General features: G+C 39.3%; 2 protein-coding genes across 22 annotated transcripts in view; both read right to left on the bottom strand.

Moving 5' to 3' along the window:
* Positions 1-24617, bottom strand: part of DST (dystonin) — a 470596-nt gene that overhangs the window by 63513 nt on the left and 382466 nt on the right. For 17 of the 21 annotated variants that reach the window (XM_032409610.1, XM_032409591.1, XM_032409594.1 and 14 more), the window contains 8 exons: positions 15775-15936; positions 13850-14020; positions 10901-11067; positions 8533-8692; positions 8003-8329; positions 7430-7514; positions 5929-6170; positions 4838-5044 (listed from right to left, as the gene is read on the bottom strand). In XM_032409610.1, coding sequence (XP_032265501.1) covers positions 4838-5044; positions 5929-6170; positions 7430-7514; positions 8003-8329; positions 8533-8692; positions 10901-11067; positions 13850-14020; positions 15775-15936 — 1521 coding nt within the window. The remainder of the gene's footprint in view (positions 1-4837; positions 5045-5928; positions 6171-7429; positions 7515-8002; positions 8330-8532; positions 8693-10900; positions 11068-13849; positions 14021-15774; positions 15937-24617) is intronic. The other 4 variants (XM_032409596.1, XM_032409597.1, XM_032409602.1 and 1 more) reach the window with 1 other exon arrangement.
* On the bottom strand, positions 15943-23998 carry LOC116635519. Its single transcript, XM_032409614.1, has 2 exons — positions 18916-23998; positions 15943-17891 (listed from the first exon to the last, which is right to left on the bottom strand). The coding sequence occupies exons 1-2, from the start codon at positions 20320-20322 to the stop codon at positions 17790-17792; spliced, it is 1509 nt and encodes a 502-aa protein (XP_032265505.1). The 5' UTR covers positions 20323-23998; the 3' UTR covers positions 15943-17789.

Genomic DNA, 24617 nt, shown 5'->3' with positions numbered 1-24617 from the left:
CTTCTTATTTAAACATTTCTCCAATCTCTGACAAACTCCTTTTGTATTTATCTAGAAAGTTTCTCTTAAGTGGAAATGGAGGTTTAAGAAAGGCAAAATGGTAAGTGAACCTTAACTCCAAGGACATCCTTTTACTCCCTTCCCCTGGCTGAGGATCTTACCACTTTCTTTGGATTAGCATTTCCTTACATTTTGCTCTGCATTATTCATAACAGCCCATATTCTCCCACCCCCAACACCTGGAGGGTCTAAACAAATCTCACTTTCGTTGGGGGGGTTTCCTTCTAGTTCTTTAAAAGAAATAAACAGGTGCTTTTTTTCTCCAAGGCTGATTCCTAATGACCCGATGACCTGCTTATTTTAATTGCCCCCAAATCACCAAACTTGTGCCTTTAATATAAAGGGGTCATTGCGGCCAGTAAAATAAGTCAAGGAATTAGAACTGCTGATGAGTGCCTGGGATTCCCAGACCTGGTGAAACACACCTATTTTACCAACTTCTGACAGCTGTGCATATTTGTAAGAGGCAAAGGACAATGAACTGCTTTGAGGTTTAAACAATCAAAAGGGTCTGACTTCAGGCTACAAGTCTGTACATCTTTTAAATGAAACTGCCTTCCCCCTTTTCCACGTTGCTCGTTTGGTTCAATTTGCAATTAGAGAAAGAAAGCAACAAAAATATGCTACTGTGCATAGGTTTAACATGCAAAAATACGTACAGTTGCTAACTCAGATGACCTCATGCATTGTGAGAAGGAGGCAGATGTTTTGCTTTGTTTATAAAGCTCACCATCACTATTTACTAAGCTGCCTTGTTCTGCTCAGACTTTCCCTAAAAGTAATGAATGGGCCTAATTCTTTTTTTTTTTAATTTTATTTTATTATGTTATGTTAATCACCATACCTTACATCATTAGTTTTTGATGTACTGTTCCATGATTCATTGTTTGTGTGTAACACCCAGTGCTCCATGCAGAATGTGTCCTCTTTAATACCCATCACCAGGCTAACCCATCCTCCCACCCCCCTCCCCTCTAGAACCCTCAGTTTGTTTCTCAGAGTCCATAGTCTCTCATGGTTCGTCTCCCCCTCCGATTCCCCCCCTTCGTTTTTCCCTTCCTACTATCTTTTTTTTTCTTTTTTTTTTATAATTCTTATAAAAAAGAATATTGTCGGGTGTCTGGGTGGCTCTGTCTGTTGGGCATCTGACTCTTGGTTTCCCCTCAGCTTGTGATCCCGGGGTCCTGAGATCCAGCTCTGCACTGGGCTCCATGCTCAGCAAGGAGTCTGCTTCTCCCTCTCCTCTCTTCCTCCCTCCCCATCCATACACATTCTCTCTCTCTCTCAAATAAATAAATGAAATCACTAAAAAAATGAAAAGACTATTCTCTTCAGAAGGCCAATGCCTGCCAATCTGTAGAGTCAGATGCATATAGTCCTTTCTCATTAGCCCATAATTGAGGCAGTTTGATTACTTCTCAAATAGCAAGAAATACTACTCAAATTTACATAGGGTTCTATCATAGGACTCTATGATTTCAAAATTCAGTGACACGTATTTTCAAAACTTGCTATGATATAGGATTAACATAAAAAAAACTAACCACATCAAATCAGAACTTTTCTAAAAACTGTATTTATATAGGGCTGCTACAAAGTCATGCTAATTAGCAGGTATCTGTGTGCACCCTTCCCTTTCCTTTTCAAACTAATTCTTGTCCATGTTTTCCTGGACATCTTTCTTGTCGATATTTGGAAGCCAATATACTGTGTGATAGTGGCCTGACACCTCACAAAGTCCCTATGCTTTTGCTGAATTCCAAAAAGCAGCTTATAACATTATAAAGGAGGTAGATCTGTATATAAACAACCTTAATGCCTGGGAAAGGGTGAAACACCTTAATAGAAATTTGCTTGGAAACAAAACATTCAGTTATTTAAAATCTAGTTTAATCTAGCTAGGTTATTAAGAAACAAAGCATTAAATCTATACATTTAAAAAATTAACAAGACATGTTCAAGACACATATCCTTACCCTGTTAACCTGTGGGTGTGGTTATGTTGAGGATATGGACATGGAAATGTTAATAAAACAAAACGTATGTGACTATGGGTATGTCTGAAAAGATGGGCGGTGGTTATATCATGTCCAATGTTTCAGAGGGAGAAGAGAGAACGGTACATGATTTGTTTATACGCCATAAAACAGTACAAAATATGTGGCTAACATCCAGGTCTCAAGATGTTTTTCCATCATCTCTTATATTGCACGGATGTATTATCATTGTGTAAACAGAAAACAAATATTTTAGTATCAGCTGTACTCTGGTCCTAATTCCAAACATTTATAAGTGGGCAAAGTTATGAAATAACTTCAGTGATTATATTAGCTCCTTTACAAACTTGAAAATTATAAGTTTAGAAACTATTCTTTTGGGGACAAAACTAAGTCTCTGCCAAACCAGAAAAACAGGTACCAAATTTGTTTTTAAATTCTCCTAGAGAATGATAATTTCATGATCCTGTCAGCACTGTACTCTCCTGGCTCATGGTCCTTGTAGTTGGAGATGCTCTTGTTACATACTTGCATTTTGCTGTAATAATGGCACCTTTCTTCAGATTACTGGAGGAAGTTAGAAAAAATTGCACCACCCCTCAGGATTTTTCCTCTCTACATAATTTGTAAGGAGGCACCACAGTGAGGTAGAATGAGATCTGGGGGCGCCTGGGTGGCTCAGTCGTTAAGCATCTGCCTTCAGCTCAGGTCATGATCCCAGGGTCCTGGGATCGAGCCCCGCATCGGGCTCCGTGCTCAGCAGGAAGCCTGCTTCTCCCTCTCCCACTCCCCCTGCTTGTGTTCCTGCTCTCGCTCTCTCTCTGTCAAATAAATAAATAAAATCTTAAAAAAAAAGAATGAGATCTGGATTAAATCTGGGTCCAACTCCACCATGTACTAGCTTCTGGGATCACAGTAAGTCCCTTTACTACATACGTTCCTCCCTCTCAAAAAGTGTGTCTCTTCAGCCTAGCTGGAGGATTTCATTTTTTCTGATGGCTTAAGTACATTTTACTGATTTTCTTTATTGCTGGAGGTATTTCATTGGACAGACTTGAAGGCATTTCAAAGGAATTTCACACATGAATACAGAATAAATACATGTGAACGAGAAAATATTAATGGCATTAATATTAGCTGTATGACCTACCAGTAATAAGACATCACTACTACACACACGCTTTCTCTCTCAGAAGGAAGACTAGAAGGATAGAGATCATATTATTTACACACATTCTTCCTTCCATGAGTTTTTCTGTATTCTTTCAGAAAATCTTTAAAAAATTTTCTATAACGAATGATTTTATCAGAAAAAATAAACAGTAACTGTTACTTTCCCAAAGGAAAATGTTTGGGACATATACTGACCTGGTTATATTTTTTTTTAAACTTCAGAAAATATCTGCTAACCTTGAAAAGAACTGAGCTACAGTTAATGACATGGGCACATATCCGAGATTACTAACCAGGACAAGCTCCACCTGCCATCCTGCCCTCATTACTGTCTTACTTCACCCAACTGACCAACCATAGTCAACTTCTCAAGAAAAATCATATTCCAGAATATCTGTCTTGTTTATTTAGGAAATCTTTGATGCCAATTCTGAAATGTTGATATCAGTTTTGGTGAAAAAAAAATCAGTATTTTCCTATAGTTGAATAAACTTCACAAATAAATCCATTTATTTTCCTGTAATAAGGAGGCATAGAAATTGTGCCAAACTCGGAAAACAGAAGTCATGCAAATACATTCCTCAGGCATGAATGCTCTCCCTCGCAAAACTTTCTTAGGCAGGCCTTTTGCTGTCATTGTTTTTCATCAGCTTTTGTGATTCTAGAGCATGGCACAGACATGAGGAGTGAAGCACTGTGCCATATAAATTATGATATATAACAATATATAAATTACACTTTTACAGCAACCTTCAAAATTCAATTTTGGATGCTCCCACACAATCTGCTTGATTTGTGTTTCTTGCTTCTGGCACATATTAGGAAAAGCTTAGTTACGTATCTTCCACAGCTCTGTTCTAAAGTACACTGCAAGAGCAAGAGCGTACTAACCCTGTCACAGAAACTTTGCAGTAAGATTCTGATGACTTAATGTAAACAGTCCAGATACTCAATAAAAGTTCATCAAAACATGTCTTCTAAACTTCTGTTTCCAGGACCCCACTTGTTGCCCACAGTTTTCTGAGGGAGCTGAGGTGAGGGCTGGGTGCCTATAAAACTCTCTGGAACTATAAACTCTGCATGAGTCGCAGACAGGTCAGAAACTATCGTTTTTCCCCTTGAGTCATCTCCAGAAAAAAACACGACATCACCCACACCACTGCTTCCTTTTTAGAAAGAATATAGCCTCTCTTTGCCATCACTGTATGGAAATGAGCAGTTAATACTGACTTACATGATAACTCAAAATATTTACTCACAGACAGATTAGACTTAGCCAAGGCATAAAATTAGCATTAGCAATTCACATACATGGAGGCAAAATGCACTTTGTTTGGAAAGCGGGGCTGATCTTCCCAATGACTGATTTGGTAAGGCTAAGTCTGGGCTCCAGCGAGGCAGATGGCTGTTAACAATGTACAGATTAGCAGTGCCCTGCCTGGCACTCACATGTCGAAGAAACCTGAACTCTTTTCAAATCCCTCCTTTCATTTTTGAAGCATAACAAATGAATGGAAACACTGTGAACAGAAATCTTTGTTCAGGTAAAGGCTCAGGGCACAACTGGGGAAAATTTATTGCCGAGACAAAAAACCATGCACCCCTACCTGCTGGGACCTCAGAATGGCAGCATCGATCTCCTCCACCTTTTGAGTGATGGTGTCGCTCACTAATCGGTAGCGCTCGTTGTCCTCGGCCACCATTTTTTCAAGTCCTTCCCTCGCCCTCCATGGTACCAGTTCCAGTAGAGCACCGCTCACTTCGTTAAGGGAGTCCAATAAGGCTTTGCTGTTCTTAGCTTCCTTTTTCAGTTCCTGAAAACAGAATTAAGAAAACATACAGATCTGGGGGGTAATGCTCAGGAGTTTGAACAGGCTTTTCCTTTCCCCATCATTGGCCCTAAAGTCCTCTGCAGGCCAATAATGCCCGGCACTGGCTGCTGAGTTTCAGTTAAGTTCTAGAAACCTTTATTATTTAACGCTATTCTGTAAAAAGGTTCTTGAGGAGTTCCAAACAACAGTTCACTGGTCAACATTTGAACTTTAATATAAATGTTTAAAAATTTGGGAAACAAAACCAAGCAAGTCGACACGTATTATTCTTTGCTTTCTGGAAACCTCTTAAGTAATCAGGTACCAGAAGAGTAAAATAAAGAGGAAAGTCCAAGCCAGAACTAAAGTAACCCTCAAAATGAGAACATACTGGCTTTACATCATCCCAGTCGAATCATCACCTCCCCAACAACCTTTCACCCACATGTGATCACACTTCAGGGTGGATAAAAACAAGAGGCTCTCTCTGAAGAGAAGAACCATGACCATGATGGAACACCACTTTTGCAATGTAAGTAGAAAAGCTACATCATGCTATGCAACTATCTCAGAAAAATATGGTTATCCTAAGCAAATTATGTGTATCTCTAAAACGATCATTTTCCTTTTTTTTTTTTTCTTCCTTTTCTGTTTTCATCATTCTGTCTCTCAGGTAATAAGCTACACCCCCAACCATCAGACACTGGAAACAAATTACGATGCACTGTTTTCATCTCTGGGCTCCTACAAGTTTTCAACCATCGATCTGCTGCCGATTTCTCTTGGGTCCCCACCCATGGAGGCATCCTTCGTTCCGTCACGAACGACCCGAGACTATCTCCCTCGAAGAGAACCCAGAGATCCGAGACGCAGAGATGAGAGCATACTTTCTGTCTCGCTTGTGCTTGGCTTGCTGCATCTCCCGTCAGGACCTGAGCCTCATAGGAAAGCAATTCCACCTCCACTCTGTCCAGCCAGGCACGGAGCTCCTCCCGTGTGGAGTGCAGCCGCCTCGCGAGCTGCAGTGCCTGTTCCAGAGTCTTGGCTACATCCGTGCTCAATTTCGTAATGTCTCTGTACCTTGCTTTAATGGCTTCCAATTTATCTTGAATTATTAAAACTTCATCACCTGAAATTTCAAAGGCATGTTAGATCTCCAGAAAGGAAAGAAAAGGTAGAGAGAGGGGTTTCTTCAGATATTATTGGACACTGAGGAGATTTTTCGGGGGGGGGGGGGGAGAAAAAAGGACATTTTCCCAAAGACGATCTGACCCAAGAGAAGCCTTTTTCCAGGTTTTAATCTTTTCCCCAGGATTTCTGGCAAATCTCAACAGCTCTGAAAACACAAATATAAAATTGGGAAGGGCTACAGGGCCTTCAGTTACATGAAAGCATCATCTTTGCATCTAACTATATGGTGTTTTCAGTTTTCAAGCAGGGGGCTAAACACTGCTTGGGTTCAAATACTGACTGTGGTTTGTTACCATTTGTAAGATAACCTCTCTGTGCCCTTGGTTACTCATCATTACACAAGGATAAGAACAGAATCCACCTCATAAGGTTGTGATAAAAATTCAGTGAGTTTATTTGCAAAGTGTTTAGAACGGTGCCTGGCCTCTGTGTATGTATGTATGCACATGTGTGTGTATGTGGTACGTATGTGTGGTGTGTGCATGTATTTATGTTAAAAATAATAAACTCATCTGCACTGTTTCAGTAGATCCTCACTTGACTCTACCTCATTTCCAGACAGAGAAATTGTGTCCTGGGCTTCAGACTCCTAGTCCAAGGTTCTAGATACTATATTGAATTCCTTCAACTCATAGTGAATGTTACATGCCCAAACCACAAGACGGATGCCGAACTGGACATGGGTACAGTGAAGCTTTCCTACAGCCAAAGGAATGACCTAAGTCAGTCTGTATCTGTTTTCTAGTGGGTTGAAGCATGGGGAAATGAAGGCTGAGGGTAGCCACGGGGTGTGTGCATGTGCGCGCGTGTGTGTGTGTGTCACGAAAGGCAAACGATCTTAACACTGGAAAAATGTGTCTACCACCTATGCACTCATGTAGTACAACCGCCTCCCACAAGTGGAAAACTCACATAACTCTGCTGTGGCCTTCTCAGACGGTCTCCTATGCCACAGTGCTTTGTGTTATGAGTAATACGCACAACTTCCATTAAGAACTCAAGTGAGATCATGAGAAAAGAAGTGAGATCATATTGCAAAACCCCCTTGGGCTTCAGTCTTCAAAGCATTCTGCAGAATGAAGTCTTGGAGTGGCCCCAAAATTATAAAGTATTTTGTTTTTCCCCCTCTCCCTAAGATATTTAGAAAGCAATGCAAAAATGCTAACTGCATGATGAGTTGATTTGAAAGATTCTCACCTGTTGTTTGCTTTAGTAGTTCTAAACCATTTAGTAATGCCTGATCTACATTTTGTTTTCTGAGTAGGATGTCCTCTTGCAGAACCTAAAACACAGGTACCATTTTTATGTGGGGGAAAAAATTTAAATAACAATTAGCTTTGGTTAATCTTAGAGAACTCTGTGTTTCACAGAGATTTAAGTAAACACCTCCCATTTTCAACTAGTCATTCCTGTTCCCCTGTCTCCCCCTCCTCTTTAAGCCATCCTGGCCCATGTCTCATGTTCAGCTACCCTAATTCACACAGTCTCCTTTTCAGAAAATGCCCTATGTGAAGATATTGGACTACTAGTTAATTATGGGTCTTTGTATACAACCCTAAAACAACAAAGGAACAGTGAAAAATCTGGCTATTGAATAAATACAATCTTTTCTGAAAGTGACTTCATCAGAAGTAATCTGTATACATAGGCAAAGTCTTTTTTGAGTATAGCAATTCACCTAAATCATAAGAACATAAAATAATACAGAAATAAGGAAGACTGAGAAAACAATGACAACTGAAATGAAAAAAATAACATAAATAAAAATACCCGAAGTTCAGACTGCTGCTTCCAAAGCCCCTCAGTGCTGTAATCCTGGACTGAGAGCTTGCTCAGTTTGTCATGCACTTCATTCAGCCAATTCATCAGCTCAACTTCATCTTCCCCAAAAATCTTAGCATTACATAAGGCCTGCTGGAGGAGTTCAGACCTGCTGTGACTTTTCTCTTGAATCTCAATGTACCACACTTGAGAGGAGTCTAATTTATTTTGCACCATATCTTTATCCTCCCTGGAGCTCAAAACCTTTAAGGACTGGCCAATGCTAACAGCCTGGTGTAAATGTTTATTGTGATGGATGATGTCATCTTCTAAGGCCTAAAATAAAGTTTAAAAAAAAAAGAGAGAAACAAAAAGGATGGACAAATAAAAATGAAAACATAAATAGAACGGAAGAATGACATTTGAAATGGGCTGTTTGCAATCATGCATAACACAACAGTATGTAACTCAAATTTATGACATAATACCACAGAGGAGATGGAAAACTGAACCTTACTAATGAGCAATGGGTATCTTACTTTGTGCTGTGCAATTTGTTCCTCAAGTTTAGACGCCTGGGTTCCTATGGGCTCGCAATTCGCCAGCCTCTTTTCTACGGTTGTAAGCCACTCATTCAATGGTTCTAGGGTTTCATGAAATTGCTGTGCTACCACCGAGATACCTTCCAACTGACGATTCCTATACAAGTGCCAAGACAGATGTCAGTTAGGGATGAAGAATGTGTGAAATAGTCAACAAAAATCTTGACTCATGCTCTTGCATTCGAAATAGTTTTTGTGGAAAACATCTAGAAGGTTAAAGTTAAGATCTCTCACATTTAAAGGACATGCTAAAATAGTTCTCCCACTAAATAAAATTAAAAGTGAACCACAGACCAATCCCAAGTACCTAAATCTTACGAAACTCTTGAGAAATTTAGTTATAATACTTACAATAATAATAGCTGGATAATAGTAATACCAAATGTTATAGTAACAATAGCAGCAATAATAATGACAATAAAAATAACAATTTATTGAACACATAATCTGCATCAAGCCCTGTTCTAAGTGTTTTATATATTAATTAACTTCAATCAGAGCACCAGTTACTGCAATTGCCTTAATCAACTGGTCAAAATTGGATTCAAATATTGAAGACCTCCTATAGCTACCCCCCATGGACTGAACAGGGATTCCTACTAACGCTGTGTGTCGGGTATCTTCTCTACACCCCCCTCACCCCAAGTACAGTGTCAGGTATATTTCCCAAAAGGAACAGTTAATATTTACGGATTAAAATATCATGAAAGAAGAAAAATATTCTTCAGACTTTTACTTGTTTGAAATACACTTATATAATTTGAAATGCTTCTAGAAAACCCATTGCTTCCTCAGTTAAAAAAGGTACCATGAAAGTGAAAACCTACCTCCCTTGGGGTCAGTTTTCGCCTAGGGCAAGAGATTGGGCTGCTCTCTATACTGAGAACCTGACTCAGCATCAAATCCTGGGACCAAGAGTTGCTGTCATAACTTTTTACCATGTTTGATTCTTAAGGAGTCACATGATTTAAGAAATTCACTTTCTATGGACACCAAAGGAATTCTAGAAAATTGGCACATGCTAGTGAATACAATTTCTGTATCATTTTATCACAAACTATATATTCCTATAGGTCTTAAAACTTTCAGATGAAATACATTTGATGTTTAAAAAATGAATAAAATGACAATAATATTTTTGACTTCTGAATTATTACTACATTCAAACATCCAATCATCTAGAATCAGTGAAAATAAATTATTTTGCCACTAAGTTTAGTTTACCTTGATTTAAATTGTGTGTGACTTTATTAAACTGTGTAGGAATCATAATATGACCACTACCCTTCCATTTAATACCATTGTGAGGAAGGTTTAGGACAAGAAAGCCATTGTGGTAGTAAAGCAGGGATCTAGACATTCATTCATTTATTTTTTACAAAGTACCTAGAGTATGTCCCACGGCAGCCAGGGCACAATGTCCTAGGCATTACACAGAAGGAATAATCTCCTGAAACATACTAAAGGTCATGGAGCTTTTAGCCTCCCTAGGAGCATCTTACTCTATGGTCCTACAACTATAATTAATTCTATTCCGATATTCAAGATTAGACAAATCCTTCTCTTCACCATTGTAGTTCCAAAGAAGGTAGCAATTTATGGAAATAATCATTCTGTTCAGTGGTTCATCTATTTTCAACTCAACCAGTCTATGTGGCTATGGTTACACTTCAGTGTAGCTACTACTCAACACTGGTCAATGTGATGCCAACATGGAGAATGAAAAAATGTAATTAAAAAACAGTTTCACTGCATGCCCTGCAGACCATGCTCCAGACCTCTTAGCCTTCACAAACACCACAGCACCCTTCCATCTACTTCGTTTCTTAGCTAACTCCTACTCCTTTAAAACACAGCTTAACGGTCATTTCCCTCCCCCCAGACTCAGTTCTTCCTATTATACGCTTCCACAACACCCTACGTTTTTGCTCTGAAACCTCACATTTGTCTTTACTTTCCAATGGCTATAAAACTCTACTAGACTGTACCCTGAGGACCAAGACGATCTGTCCAGCTCACGTCTATGACCCAAGGCCTTGCTCTGTGCCTGATGCACAGCAGGCAGGCAGTTACTATGTCATAAATAAATTACTCCTGAAGGAATCATTTTTCTTAAAATAAAGAGCTGAAATTATTTGGTGACTCCAAGACCTTACCATTAGAGGAACGAAGAGAGAGGCCCCACGGCCCCTGCTCCCTGTTCACATACATGGTAAACATAGGAAAATGACGGTTTGAAGAAAAGCATTATCAAAATGCAAACATTCAGCAGGAAAGCCTTTGCTGCTGGAAGTATCTAAGTTACCTCGTTTCAGCTTCATTAAGCAATGCCTCCCATCTACTATCCAAGAGACTCAGCTGTTTCAAAATCTTCACTTTATCCGCAGGTTCTGCTGCTGCAGCAATTTTTTCTCCTTCTCGTTTGATGACGTCCACAGTGGATCTGCGGTCATCCAACAATCTTTGGAGAAGCTTGAGACAGAACATTCAATACCGAAAGCAAAAGAGGTGGGGGGGGGGGAGTAGAGGAATAATTGTGTTAACTAATGGAAAACGCAGTCTAAGTACTTTTCATACATGACAAAAAATACATATTTTGTATGCATTCACATAAAAAAGAAGTAGGATTTTAAAAATAACTCATTTTGTTTAGTGATTCATTGCTATTGTGTCAGACACTGTGATTGGGGCTTTTCAGAGCAGATAAAACTAGTATTGATAAGGCCATTAAGCCCATTCATTATTAATTTTTTTAATATAAAATAATGGGGTGGAAGGTGCCGCTGAAGGATAACCGCACTGCACTGGAAGTACAAAATCCCCTTTATTGTAACGAAATGGGAACCCCCTAAACCTTCAATGATCACCTGTCCTACTGAGACAAGATTATTATAAATCATTACTGTTCTCAACACCTTTCCCCATGTTAAACAAACCGTTATAGACAGGGGAGCTGAGACTCAGACCAAGTTCACAAGCTAGTGAGGCTCAAACTCGAGGCCCCTGCCTCTCTTTACTAGGTGGAACCAGCTCCTAAAATCCTTCATGAGGCTGGAAACTCAAAAAGAGCCTCGGAATATCATCTCCAAAAGGAACAGAGAGAGGGTGGAATAAGTCAGAAATCCCCAAAGCTGGCTAAATAAGACTAGCATTTCAGGATTTAGCAGCAGAAAAAAAATCCAATTTAATTCTAAGCAAATATTTCAAGAAAGCCTGGGATGGAATGTTTGACAGTAGCCAGAACTCAGGATTACCTTGCTCTAATCTAATCAAAACGATTCTTTCATGAGTAAGTGCTAAGCACAGGGACTGTGTTAATAACAGGGAGGAAGGCACAGGTATATGAAATGCTAAATACTTCTTCACTGCTTCCTTAATCTGATCCTGACTGATAGTTAAGGATTAAAGAAATGCAGTTACCTCGAGGTAAGAAGCTAAAAGAGTATCCTCTCACTTTCATTTTGGGACCACCAAATCAGGTGGTAAGAGGAACATGTTTAAAAAGAAGGGGAAGACATGCCAACTCTCTTCATACAGGTTACAGTCATTGTAAAATCAAGGTACAACAGGTGATTTAGGCAGTAAAGAGAACTAATTAAATGGATTACTTCTTTTTTTTTTTTTTTTTTTTAAAGATTTTATTTATTTATTCATGAGAGACAGAGAGAGAGATGCAGAGGGAGAAGCAGGCTCCCAAGGAGCAGAGAGCCCGATGCGGGACTCGATCCCAGGACCCCGGGATCATGACCTGAGCCAAAGGCAGACGCTTAACCATCTGAGCCACCCAGGCGCCCTTAAATGGATTACTTCTGATAAACTTTAATAGCAAAGCCTCTAGCAATTAAGAAAGCAAAATCAACATATACGTTCTGTTGGCTAAACATAGGTCATTGACTTTGGGAAAATAACAAAGGTCTAAATTAAATACTGAACGGTAGCAGTTATATTATTATATATATTATATTATACTTATTAAATATACATTACTTTGTTACATATTATATATTACGTATATATTATTTAAAAATCATGCAAATGCAATGTGTTTCCTGTTATATTTCTATAATCCTTATCTCTAAATCTATTTCTCACAGGTTAATTCCCAATACACTAGAGTCTTCAAAGAATTTTTAGAGAGAGTACTGAATGTCAAAACTAAATTAAACCTCTTGATCCATTCCCTTCTTTTTAAAGTTCCACACAGGAAAAATCTTACCAACGTGCTGTGTGCTAGGCCCCTCCCCTCCCATATGCCGTTTCAAGTCATGGCTGACAAATGGTCTGAAAATGTCACTAAATGCTTCCTAACTGACCACCACCATCAGGAGCACAAAATTTTTTTTCTATGTTATCATCCCTCTAACAAGTGGGTCTTTCTTTCCAGCTTGGTCTTGTATTAGTAGTGTCAAAAGACACAACAGCATATTCCTTAGCATATACGAATCAAATATTTGCTTCTTCAGCACAGGCTGAGCCACAAGAAACCGCCTGTATTTAACCTATAAATAAGGAGTGAGAAATACAGGCTTCCAGTCAGGGAATGAGTGAGTCACAGGGATGAAAGGCACAGCATAGGGAATATAGTCGATGGTACTGTAAGGCGTCATATAGTGACCGATAGCAGTCACACTTGTAGGGAACGTAGCATAACACAGAGATTGTTGAATCACACTATATTGTACACCTGAAACTTATGTAACTTTGTGTGTCAACTACACTTTAAAAAAAAAGCCAATTTCATATAGATCGATCTAACATATAATGGAATGGTATTTCTGCCAAAGTCACCTTTTCAGTGAGTGAGGGTTTCCTTGACTACCCTATTGGAAACTGCGCGTGCACACACACACACACACACACACACACACACACACACACACACAACTCCACCCCAGCACTTCCTGTCCTCCTTCCTTTCTCTGGCACTTCCTAATTCTTCTTTATTTATCACTTGATAACTTATCACAATTTACTTACTTCTACTGTCTCCCCCTCTTCCTCCCTGCCCACTAAACCTTAAAGTCAATAAGGAACATTCATCTTTTCTATTTAGTGACTATCTCCAGCACCTGAAACAATGTCGGACCCATGGCAGATGTTCAGTAAATGCTTGTTGAATGACTGAAAAATAACGTCTAGAGCATCAATAACCAGTCAACTAGAATATTCTGTTAATACAAAGAGAGTCATGAGGAAAATTTTTACTCTCATTACGGTTTGACATGAAACACAACACAAAGTATCGCTGACTTACCTTCTGCTCTTGTATCTGGGCCTTCACCACTTTGAACTCAGCTGACGGGGGCTTCTGATTGGCCATCAGCTCCTCGGTGTCCACCATCCAGCTGAGCAGGGACTCCAGGGCATCCTGGAACCGCCCACAGTGCAGCAGGGCCTCCTGCAGCTGGGCTGCTCGCTGAGCCACCTGCAAAGTTGCAGCTGCATCAACTTGTTTACTTGTTTCCTAAAAAGTGAAATTTGCCCACCAGCCACCACTTTTCACGCTCATCTTCCCATCTGGTCACAAATTTTCTTTTCCTTTTCACTTAAAATCCGCCCAAAGCATTGACAGTGGGCAGGACTGTGGTGGAAAGGAGTCAAAGTCTAGCAATCAAGCCAAGAAGAAAAGGTTTCCGTCCCAAACAGTAATGTAAAAGATGAAATCGTTGAGATTTTGGAAATACCAAATACATTTATGGTTAGCCATGAATAATTCAAGTATTATAAGGTTACTGAAACAATGCCTAATTCATTTTTATCAGTATCCTTTTGATTCATTTTTTATTTCCTACTGATGAGTATTTTAAAAGACTAAGCTAAAAAAAAAAAAAAAACTATTATAGTAGAGAGAAACAGATTTATATTTTGCTAAGCAAAATACCTGTAAAGTATCCGATTAAATTCTGCTAGCTCCAAGTCCTAGAGTCCTTTTTTGACAAACCAGGGCCTTTGTATTCTAGTAAATGGAGTCTCTGTGTTCTACAGAGAGATATCCTATTGCCCTTCTCACAGATCTTTTTCTTCAGGACTGAAAAAGTAGTTGGCAAGATATTTCAAGTACCATATAATACATTTACACCTGACACTATATTCCAGCTGTGTTTGAAGGGCACTACAATACAAATCAGACTTTAAAGAATGATAAATGTACTTTTGAGATCTGGCAACAATTGCTTAAGATTTCAAAGCAGAGAAAACTATGAGAACAAAAACCACCACCACCAGATGAGCACTCCCATCCCGTACCAATGTTCTGATCATTTACATCATGTGAAGGGCTGCCATTGTGTTTCAGCATTATCTCCTTAAGGTATCAGAGAATTATTTTCCAGGGTTTTCCCTCATGGACATTTAGAAAGAGGTGGGATCTACATCTCGTAAGTAAAATATTTAGAGTTAAGAGTCTATAGCGAGGGTGGTAAAACCTTTAGTCCAAGGCTGACAAAGAGACACAGTTGCTTTCACCTGCACAGTGTGACCTATTATACGGTGTAAATTAGTTGCCAACATTTGAAAATTAGGTTTCACCGAAAAAGTGAGATGTCCAGTTCCTTTGAAAGTAAGTAGACTAGGGTATTAGCTTCCGGGGCACCTGGGTGGCTCAGACGGTTAAGCATCTGCCTTCTGCTCAGGTCATGATCCCGGGGTCCTGGGATCGAGCCCCACATTGGGTTCCCTGCTGAGTGGGTAGCCTGCTTCTCCCTCTCCCACTGCCTGCCGCTTCCCCTGCTTGTATACTCTCTCTCTCTGTCAAAAATAAATAAAATCTTTAAAAAAAAGAAAGAAAGTAAGTAGACTCTCTGACAACAGTAAACCTAGATCCCTACATGGAATGATTTGCTGGAGGCTAAGTACTGCCTGTACATTTGAAGGTGTGTGTGCTCCCTCAACATAAGGTCATGGATCATGGGCCCCCTGCCATCACACTGGCACTACTGTGTCTCTCTCAAAGTCAAGAGAATGACAGGCAGAGTCCTATTTCACTCAGCTCACTTCTGTCATTATGCTGCCCACTGACCACCTGCAGGCATCTGAGTTTGGGCCATCCAGTTTACAGCAATATAAAAAGGCAGGCATGTGTAGGGAAGTTTAGCTACTAGAAATATGATTAGTTGTCACAACAAATGCTAGAGAATAAATAATCAACAGAAATAATAACAAAGGGGATGAAGAAACTACCTTCTTATTGAGAGTCTTCCAGCGTGCATTGACATCGTCCAGGTCATGCTCCAAACCCTGTGTGCTGGTGCTTTTAGCAGCACTCTGAATAAGGCCTTGACCTAACCAGTTTACATCTTGCTGTTTAACCTGCAAAGGTTCAATCTCTTCCTTTTGGAATACCTGTGGTTGGAAGAGCAATAATTTATACAAATTATCTAACAACCACCAAATACAAACATTTGTTCAATTATCAGGTATGCAGTATTACAGGTAAAAATAACTTTTGTTATCTCATCATATGTCACAGCTACCTTATGAATAACAGTAAGAATAAACTAAGTATAAATTTATAATATTATCAAAATCACCCAGGAATTTTAAAGAATGATATTCTAAGTACCTTTAATCAGATTACCTATAAAACCAAGAAAAGAGTTTATCTGTCCTCTCTCTATTGCTTCATTAGCATAAAACTAGATATTTTCTATCATTCCAATTTAACTCTAGTGGAAAAGGTATGGAAAATGCCAAGGAGCAAAATGATAAGATGGGCCCGAGAAAAGCCTTACTGGGCGAGGAGCTTTATGAGCTCCTCTAGTGATACCTGCTGTCAGCAGGCAACTGCTGAAGTCTGAGACTCAAACTGGAAATGAAGGTCAAGAACAAAGTGCTGAGGGGAGCCAAGGGGCCAATCTATAGCTTGCCAGCGAGGCCAAAACACAGAGCTAGGAAAAGAGAAGGGATGTCGGCAGGCACTGCAATAGAATGGGTCCCTACCCACCCAGCCCCCTCAATGCCTATCAAGACGCCGACGGCCTTGCAAGAGCACAGACCCTCACCCCTCGGACGTGCTCACACATTTCATGTCGCCAGCACAGCAAGTCTGGTTACTCTCTGGTCACTGCCTTCACTGCCAGCCATTTGCCAGAACTCTCCCTCCGACTCTCAGTCCCATCCAATTTACGGTCCCCAAATGCCTGTAACTGGCAAAAAATCTCATGCGCTAGAGTAAAATGCCAGTTCCACGAAAGCAGAAATTTCTTTTCCTTATAGTGGTTCTATGTCCTGGAGCTACTACAGTACCTAGCATGTAATACGTACCCCATAATTATTTGCCGGATGAGTATCAGTACAGAAAAATTATATTTCCATCATGGCATGGATGACATTAACCCCGCAAAGGGATTATACTGATAGTACGTCAACTCTTTCATAGAGATACAAATGTTTTAAATATAGGGCCTAAGAGATGCCATAAAGAAAATTAATTTAACAAAGGAAGGAAAGTCTCAGCTAGATATTAAGACAAGACAAGGTTTGGGGTTTGAGTCATTATACTACAGGGCACTATATAATATATCAATAGTCCAAGTAAATGAACAATTAACAGAATATATGAAAACATTAAAAAGGCAAATAACAAAATAGTACTTAAAAAATTACAGACACCTTATGGAAAGTAATTTTTAAAGATGTAGAGGCTACAAGAGAAACTCTTCAGACTCTGGCCTGAGGTATGGCACTCAAGATAGTCCTGTGCTATTGCATGAATGAGTAAATTTAGAAATAGCAAACAAATAAATGATCATTTCCCTTAAAAGTCTCCCCTCAGCTAAAAGCCCAAGTTTCTTCTTCTACATAAAATCCTTACAGACAATTTCCACACTGGCTCATTGTTTCTATATAACAGTACTATAAATTATAACAGTCAATTACACATAACCAAAGAAATAAGAACTCAAATCACTGAGAAAAAAAAAATTAGCTTTCATAATTTTTTAAAATGTATTAAGTTACCTAGTAAGTCAATATAAAGTTGCAGCAAGGTGGTGAAAGTAGAATTTGGTACTACCATTCTACTTCTTTTCTTTACCACTTCTAGGAACTAACAGCTATGGATATGTTTTACTACTTACAGAAAAGAAGGGGGAATGGTAAGAAAGCTGCTACTTCATAATTCCAGGAACTTGCCAGGGAAAAATTCTACTCTCCCTCTCAGATAACGTTCAGGACAAAAAATTTAATATAATGTTCTAGTAAATTGCCTTCACCTCTGATCTTGGTTTTAAAGAAATTAATTTTAGCGTTGCATACCAGAGTAGGTCTGGGTGAGTCTGCGGTAATTTTCTGAAGTGCTACAAAAAAATATGCTATGGGTTAAAATAGAGAACTACTGAAGACTCTATATATTCCTAAGAGTTTAATTGCTTTCTAACAAATAAACTGCAAAATCCTTTACATTAAAAAAAAGTGCTTTTAAGCTTTTAACCTAGTATGCCATTTAACATGTGCTCAAGGAAAGGGTAACGGTGACTGGAGCAATTTTTTCGTAGGCTGGAAAGAGGACCTTTTTTGATACTGTCTAAATTCCTTATCTCTCAGCGGTAACAAATACCTCGGAAGAGAGGCTTTGCCCCTTATCTAACCCATAAACACACAAGCACAAAGCTTAAAATAAAATAAAATTACCTCTGAGGCAAAGTTTACCAGAAGAGCTTAGTAAAAATACCAAAATAGCTGAACTTCAATCTGAGTGGGAAGAAAATAATTACAGGCTTGACAAACAACCCTTACTTAGGACAAGGCTGCACCCTTTACTTTCTTACCTCATTCACCACTCACAACAAGTTAGGAGCTGTAACGACTGCAAAACACAGCACAACTTCTCTACTTCCACATTCAGAGCTACTAAGAGAAGATTTCCAGCACGTTTAAAATGTCCTTAATTTGAGCAGACTACTTCACAGACCACAACAATATAATACCGTGTGTTTGTACCTCCGTGACTAGGCCTGTTCAACCTTAATAAATCCAAAATAACTCCCCTCACGTGGCAGTGTCTTAAACCACAATTTGTGGGACAGCCTAATAATGTTCACATGAACTCCCAGGGGAAGCATTCTAAATGCAGGGAAACGGCCACCACCCGCACAATCAACAGGACTCTAAACAGCAGGGCATACTCATTCTTCTAAAAAAAATGGTCCCTAATTAATTTGTTATAATGACCAACTTATCAATACCTGGAACCTTGTAGGGTACTCGGCAAACCCCCAAAAAAGAAGACTGGATCTGAGCATTATTAGAAACACTAGTGACCACTTTAAAACAGACCTACAAACTACTCGCACTGCAGAGTTTCACATTCCCGTTAATTACCTGAACTGACTGAAAGCCATTACAGACTGGGTCCAATATTCCTGCCTGGGCCCTTGCTTTTCGGGGAGCTGCTTGCTTTCTTACTGGTATGAATTTCGGGGAACACTTCCTGTGGACCACCTCCATCTCCTGGGCAGAAACGGGCACCTCCACTTCCTCTTTAGATGCTACGTTGGATTCTTCTGGATCATATGGTGTCAACAGTGTCACGTTTTTTACTAAACTGGTGCTACCACAACCTGCATCATTTCCCTCCAGATCTGTGAGAGAGAGATGTAAAACCTCAGAAGAATCTTTCACCAGTTCCCTACTTTGTGCTGTGATCTGAGAACCTCCTGGTCCATACGTTTTCCCTTCGTCTCCAGGCTTAGAAATACACTGGTTTTCTCCATCTCTTGGTGTAATTAAGAGATCACACTTAACAGTGCTTTCTTTCAAATCATTCTGCCGGCAGTAATTTTCACCATGGATTTCCCTTTGACCACTGACACATTTTGTTTCCTCTAGTGGAGAAACATCATGTAAAATCATTCTGAAATTTTCATCAGGGTGGGCACTTCTACATGAAAGCAATGGGATTTTCTGTTCACTAATGGAATAAACAGAAAAGAATGGTCTGTATTGCTCTGCTATATGGATATCTTCAGCAGAAGACAAGCTTCTAATTCGTGACTGGTCTCCAGTCAAAATGCCCTGTTTTTCTTCCCTCTCTGCTGGAGGGCTACATAACCCAGAGTCATCCTCCTCCGACGTTAGAGAATTAGTACCCCATCTGCACTTGCTGGCCTTGGTAACAGCATCTGACATATCAGTAGGTTCAACAAAAGAGCTTTCACTTTTGTTTGCATAATCCATAAAATTGGCTGGGACAAACATTCGCCACGACCGTCTATGTTCTTTCTTCTCTGCATGGGATTTGGCTTTGGGTAATCCTGTGGTTCGAATGATATCACTATTTAACTTGAGCGCATCAAAGATCATCTTTTCATCTAGTTTGTTAGCTTCACGACCTCTCAGCTCAAATACACTGGAAGAAGCAAGGGCACCATTAGAGCATAAAGAACTAACATCCAGTGTTCTGTGACTGTAGGGTAAAGTCCGATCTGTAAAATGCCTGGAAGACAGGCTACCCTTTGAACCAGAGTCTATCTGTTCATTTAGTCTAACAGTGTCATAGATTGACCGCTGTGGGACGTAACAGTCTTCGATATTTAGGTCCTCCTCTTCTTCACCTTTCCCTACACATGGGGGATTCTGACGTAAACAGTCTGGTCTGCTGAGTGGCTTCCCCATTTTGTAGACAGTTAAAACAAATATTGCAGCTCTTGACAAAGAAAATAAGAAAGAAGGTAAAGCATCTTTCAAAAAAGTATACTTCTGACCAGAGCTATAAAGTGTCCTCAGCATAAAGACATATGCTCAAATAATACAGGTCGTGATCTATGAGGTGTTTATAAGGTCATCAGCATCATCAGTGCATCACTCTAAATGCAACTATCCTTTTACCTGGTTGTTTTTAAATGATTCTAAAAAATAAAGTGCATCAAGAACACAGAACAGAAATCTCCTTCCTCCCCCTTCCCCAGTCCCCCAAGTTCCCAATCACACACTCCAAAACACAGAAAACAAAACAAAACAAAACAAACACACACTTAACAGTGGCTCAAACAATCAAAACATTCCATTGTCAGTCCATTTCCCTTTTTAGTCTAATTTTGCATCTGAGATTTCCAGGTTAAAATTTCCAAATGAGCCAGCATTTTTAACAGGGTGAATGTCAATATCGGTAGAACTCTGTTTAACTGTAATCCACTTAAGGATGGCTTGCAAAACTCCATCTCCTTTATAAATAAACCATGCTTCAGAAACTTAAAAGACAAACACAGGGACCATGTATTGTTCAGATCAAGGCACAAAACAAATCTTCAGAGAAAAATAAGTTGTCTAATGCTGTTAAGAAAGTTAAAATCTTCTTTTACTTTTTTTGGGTGTAGCTATAAATAATCTTGATTCAAAAGGCAGTTTTTCTTCCCATATTAAGCTTCTTCGAGGCTACCCAAAGGAAAAAAAAGAAAATAGACTTTTGGACAGCCAAGCCAGGACAATCCAGCAACCGTTTAAAGTAAACAGAAAGCACGGTGTACTATAATCTCCCCTTAAAAAAAAAAAAAAGTCATTTCCAAAGAGTCTTATCTGATCTTCCTTAAGGCTTATTCCACCTGAGGAAACTGCAGCAAAGAAGAGCTCCGGGTTTCCTCTAAGGCACAAGCAGCACAATTCACATTCAGCTGAAAACCGAGACTACTCTAGCCTTTGAAACTGACCAACTGTGGCCGCGGTTTGGCTTTCATTTCAGCTACAGCTGGAGAGAGGCAGAGGTGGCCGGTGGGGGAGGCAGAGAAGGAACTCCAGCAGGGAGGTCCTGCGCTGTCCCCAGCTCCTCTGGGCAGTGTGGTCCCCGGCAGGCATCCTCCCGAGCCAGGGCCCTTCCAGCAACGCCCTCTCTCTTCAGTCAGCAGCCGCTCCGTCCCTTTGCCGAGCCGCGCTCTGGGCAGGCTGCTCTATGCTCTATCACTTCGCTGCTACGCCCTCCCGCGACTTAACTTCGCAGTCATCTTTTTCTTTGACTCCTGGCCTCCTCTCGGGAGCAGGCGAGCTGTTTCAGGGGGAGGTACCTCGAGGCCGGGAGGCTGCAATGCAACAGCTTGGTGGTGACATCAGCGCACCTCAGACCCAGTGCCGGAACTGGGGAGAGGGGCCGCTCGGGTTCAGAGAGCCCCGAAATCCCACCAACTACGTAGTTCAAAATGGGGAGTGATCTGAAGGGCTTGCAGAGGCAGAACCTGACACCAGGGACTCCCTGAAGAAAGCCTTTTGTGAACGCCCGTCACCGTGCTCATTTGAATATTAAATGGAGGGGAAAAGGGCTAGACAGGTCCCTACCCTTCAGTTGAAACCACACCCTCAAACCACACCTCCTGCGCTGCAGTTGCAGACTCTGTTTCAGTAGCATTTGCGATGCAAAGTTCGGATCACTTTGAGTCCAGTGTTGAGTCATTCCCTTTTAAAGCCCAAGTTTAAGTCTAACTGTTCTCCAGAGTAAATTATTCCTGTGGGCACAGCCCTGAGCACTGCTGACATGAATATCAGTAGTTACTAATAACCACACAGGTCCCTGGAGCTTAATGCAAGGCCCAGGCAAAGATCAAGGGCAGCCAGTGACTCTGGATATTTAATAAACAAAATCACATCCGCAGATTGTTATCTATACTGAACACTCTTTAAAAACACTGTTTGAAAATAAATTCAGCAAGACAAACCTAAACCTTTGCGGGAAAAATTAGTAGTATTATTTAAATAAATAAAATCTATCCATTCTTTATTTTACAAAATAAGCAACACTAACAGAGTAGCAGAGTTACAAATAAAGGCAGATTTTTTTCCTCAATCTCACAAAATAATCATTTGAACATAAATAAAACTGTGTTGACCCGAAGAAGGCAGTTCTAGTAAAAAAAAATAACCTTATATACATTCTCTGGTAATTTTAGAGAAAAGATGTGGCAGGGAACTTTTGTACTTTTAATGAGAAAACATTATTCCAAAATTATTTTTATAAACTCAAGAATTGAATCTTAAAAAAAAGAAAAACCTATCTCTAACCAGAACTCTATAGGTAATAACACCCATTCAGCAATCATTTGATGCAATTCAGTATGTGGCCATTATTAAGTTGGGAAAAGAAAAATATATATATCTATATATAGCCATCTATAAAGAAAAAGATGTATAAAAATATCTATCAGTATCAGAGTATCAATGCCCATTTTTCATAGTCAAGTAGTGAACTATTTCAACAAGCCCTTGATCCTATGGTACTTGAGCACAGAGGCTGTTCTGAGGTGCTAGTAATAAGAAAAAGAAAAAAGCGCACACAGTTACCATGTTTGAACAGTAGACTGGGCACTAGGCTGAGGATTATGACAGACCAAGGGTTTTACTCCCAACTGCCCCTATCCTGATATGTAAGACTGGAAAGCTACTTATTCATGGCAATATTAATATTCAAGTTTCCACGCAATGTGGATGAGTACTTTTCCCTAAACATCCTGAGATCCTCATAGAACTTTTCATAAGAATGGCCCTAAAAAAAAAAAAAGAATGGCCCTAATCCACCTTAGACTCTAACTTTGAATCATTATCACAATATTATTTTGGCTTTATATAAAGCTAAGAAGAGCAATGTGTAACTTTCACATTTGAGGTAGATAGTGCATTTTTAAACTTACGTTTTTAAACTACATATATTCACTCATACATATATATGTATACACATATATGTATAAACTACATATATTCACTCATAAATTCAAGCATTCATCAAAAAAAGTACTATCTACCAAACACCACAGTAAGCACTGGCAAAACACTGGTGCACGGAGATTCAGCACCACTGTCCTTATACAACTTACAGTACAGTGGAGAATATGGGTGAGAAAATGGGCAAAATACACAGTCTGGAAGTAAGGAGTGTTATGAAAAAATGCCCTCTGGTGATTATGTTTAAGTATATGCCATTTATTTAATAACTGAATTCCTATTTTATTAAACTAATTCCAACTAATTCTACAAATGATAATCCTAATAATTTTGATTCAAGTTAAAATTTGAACTATTATTAATATACTGGTATTTATGACAATTATATACATACACACATAACTATGTATACATGTATGTATATATCTTTGTTACTTAAAACCACATTCCACATGCCTAGGTGGCTCAGTCGGTTAAGCATCCAACTCTTGATTTCCATTCAGGTCATGGTCTTAGAGTTTTGACATCGAACCCGGCGTCTGGCTCCATGCTGGATATGGAGCCTCTTTAAGATTCTCTCTCTCCCTCTCCCTCTGCCCCGCCCCACCCTCGGGGAAAAAAAAAAAAAAATCACATTCCAAAGGTGTATCTGCATAACTAAAGAACTCTTACATTTTTAGAGCAAAACTAGACTGGTTTATCTTTTCCTCACAAATTTGATTTATACACCTACTTTAAATGTTATAGTCTCTAATGTTAATAAAATTAAGATATATAATACATATCTTATAAAGATGTATAGATATAAAGATATATTAAACTGTTAAATATTAATCATTATATCTAGACCTCTCACATTTTCATAATACACAATGAATAAAATGAGCCAAGTTTTTCTGAAAAATAGTCAACACTATTATTTCATACATACAGAAATCATAATGTTAAATGTTCCCAAAATGTGACTTTACTTAATGTTGCCTACTAGATATTCTTTAGCTAAAGTGTCTTCTAAAGGCAGATGATTTGGGAAAAGTACACAAATTCTAACTGCATAATAGCAAAATAGTACCACTTTCTCGTTTTCTATTTCTAAAGTGAAATTAAGTCATTGAAAAACAAAGTTCTCAAAAAATCTTATCACTAAGTCCAACAATCCATTTCATAGAAAAGTTAAAGGCTAATTTTACCAACTGAAACATGGAGTTTTTAGGGCTGAAAGATTGGTAATACTAAGAAATTCAATGTGCAGTAAGTGGAGAATGTATGAATAAATGCAACATTAGCCATGAAAACTGACAAAAGTATTTTCCTGGCCCAACAGCTAGCTACTGAAATTTGATCAGAAGCCAAACAAGAGATACATGATACATGGTTTGCTG

The sequence above is a fragment of the Phoca vitulina genome, unplaced genomic scaffold (genome assembly GCF_004348235.1).
Source record: "Phoca vitulina isolate PV1807 unplaced genomic scaffold, GSC_HSeal_1.0 scaffold11, whole genome shotgun sequence".
Lineage (NCBI taxonomy): Eukaryota > Metazoa > Chordata > Mammalia > Carnivora > Phocidae > Phoca > Phoca vitulina.
Note: the sequence above shows the minus strand (reverse complement) of the source record. Positions and strands in the feature narration are given on the sequence as shown.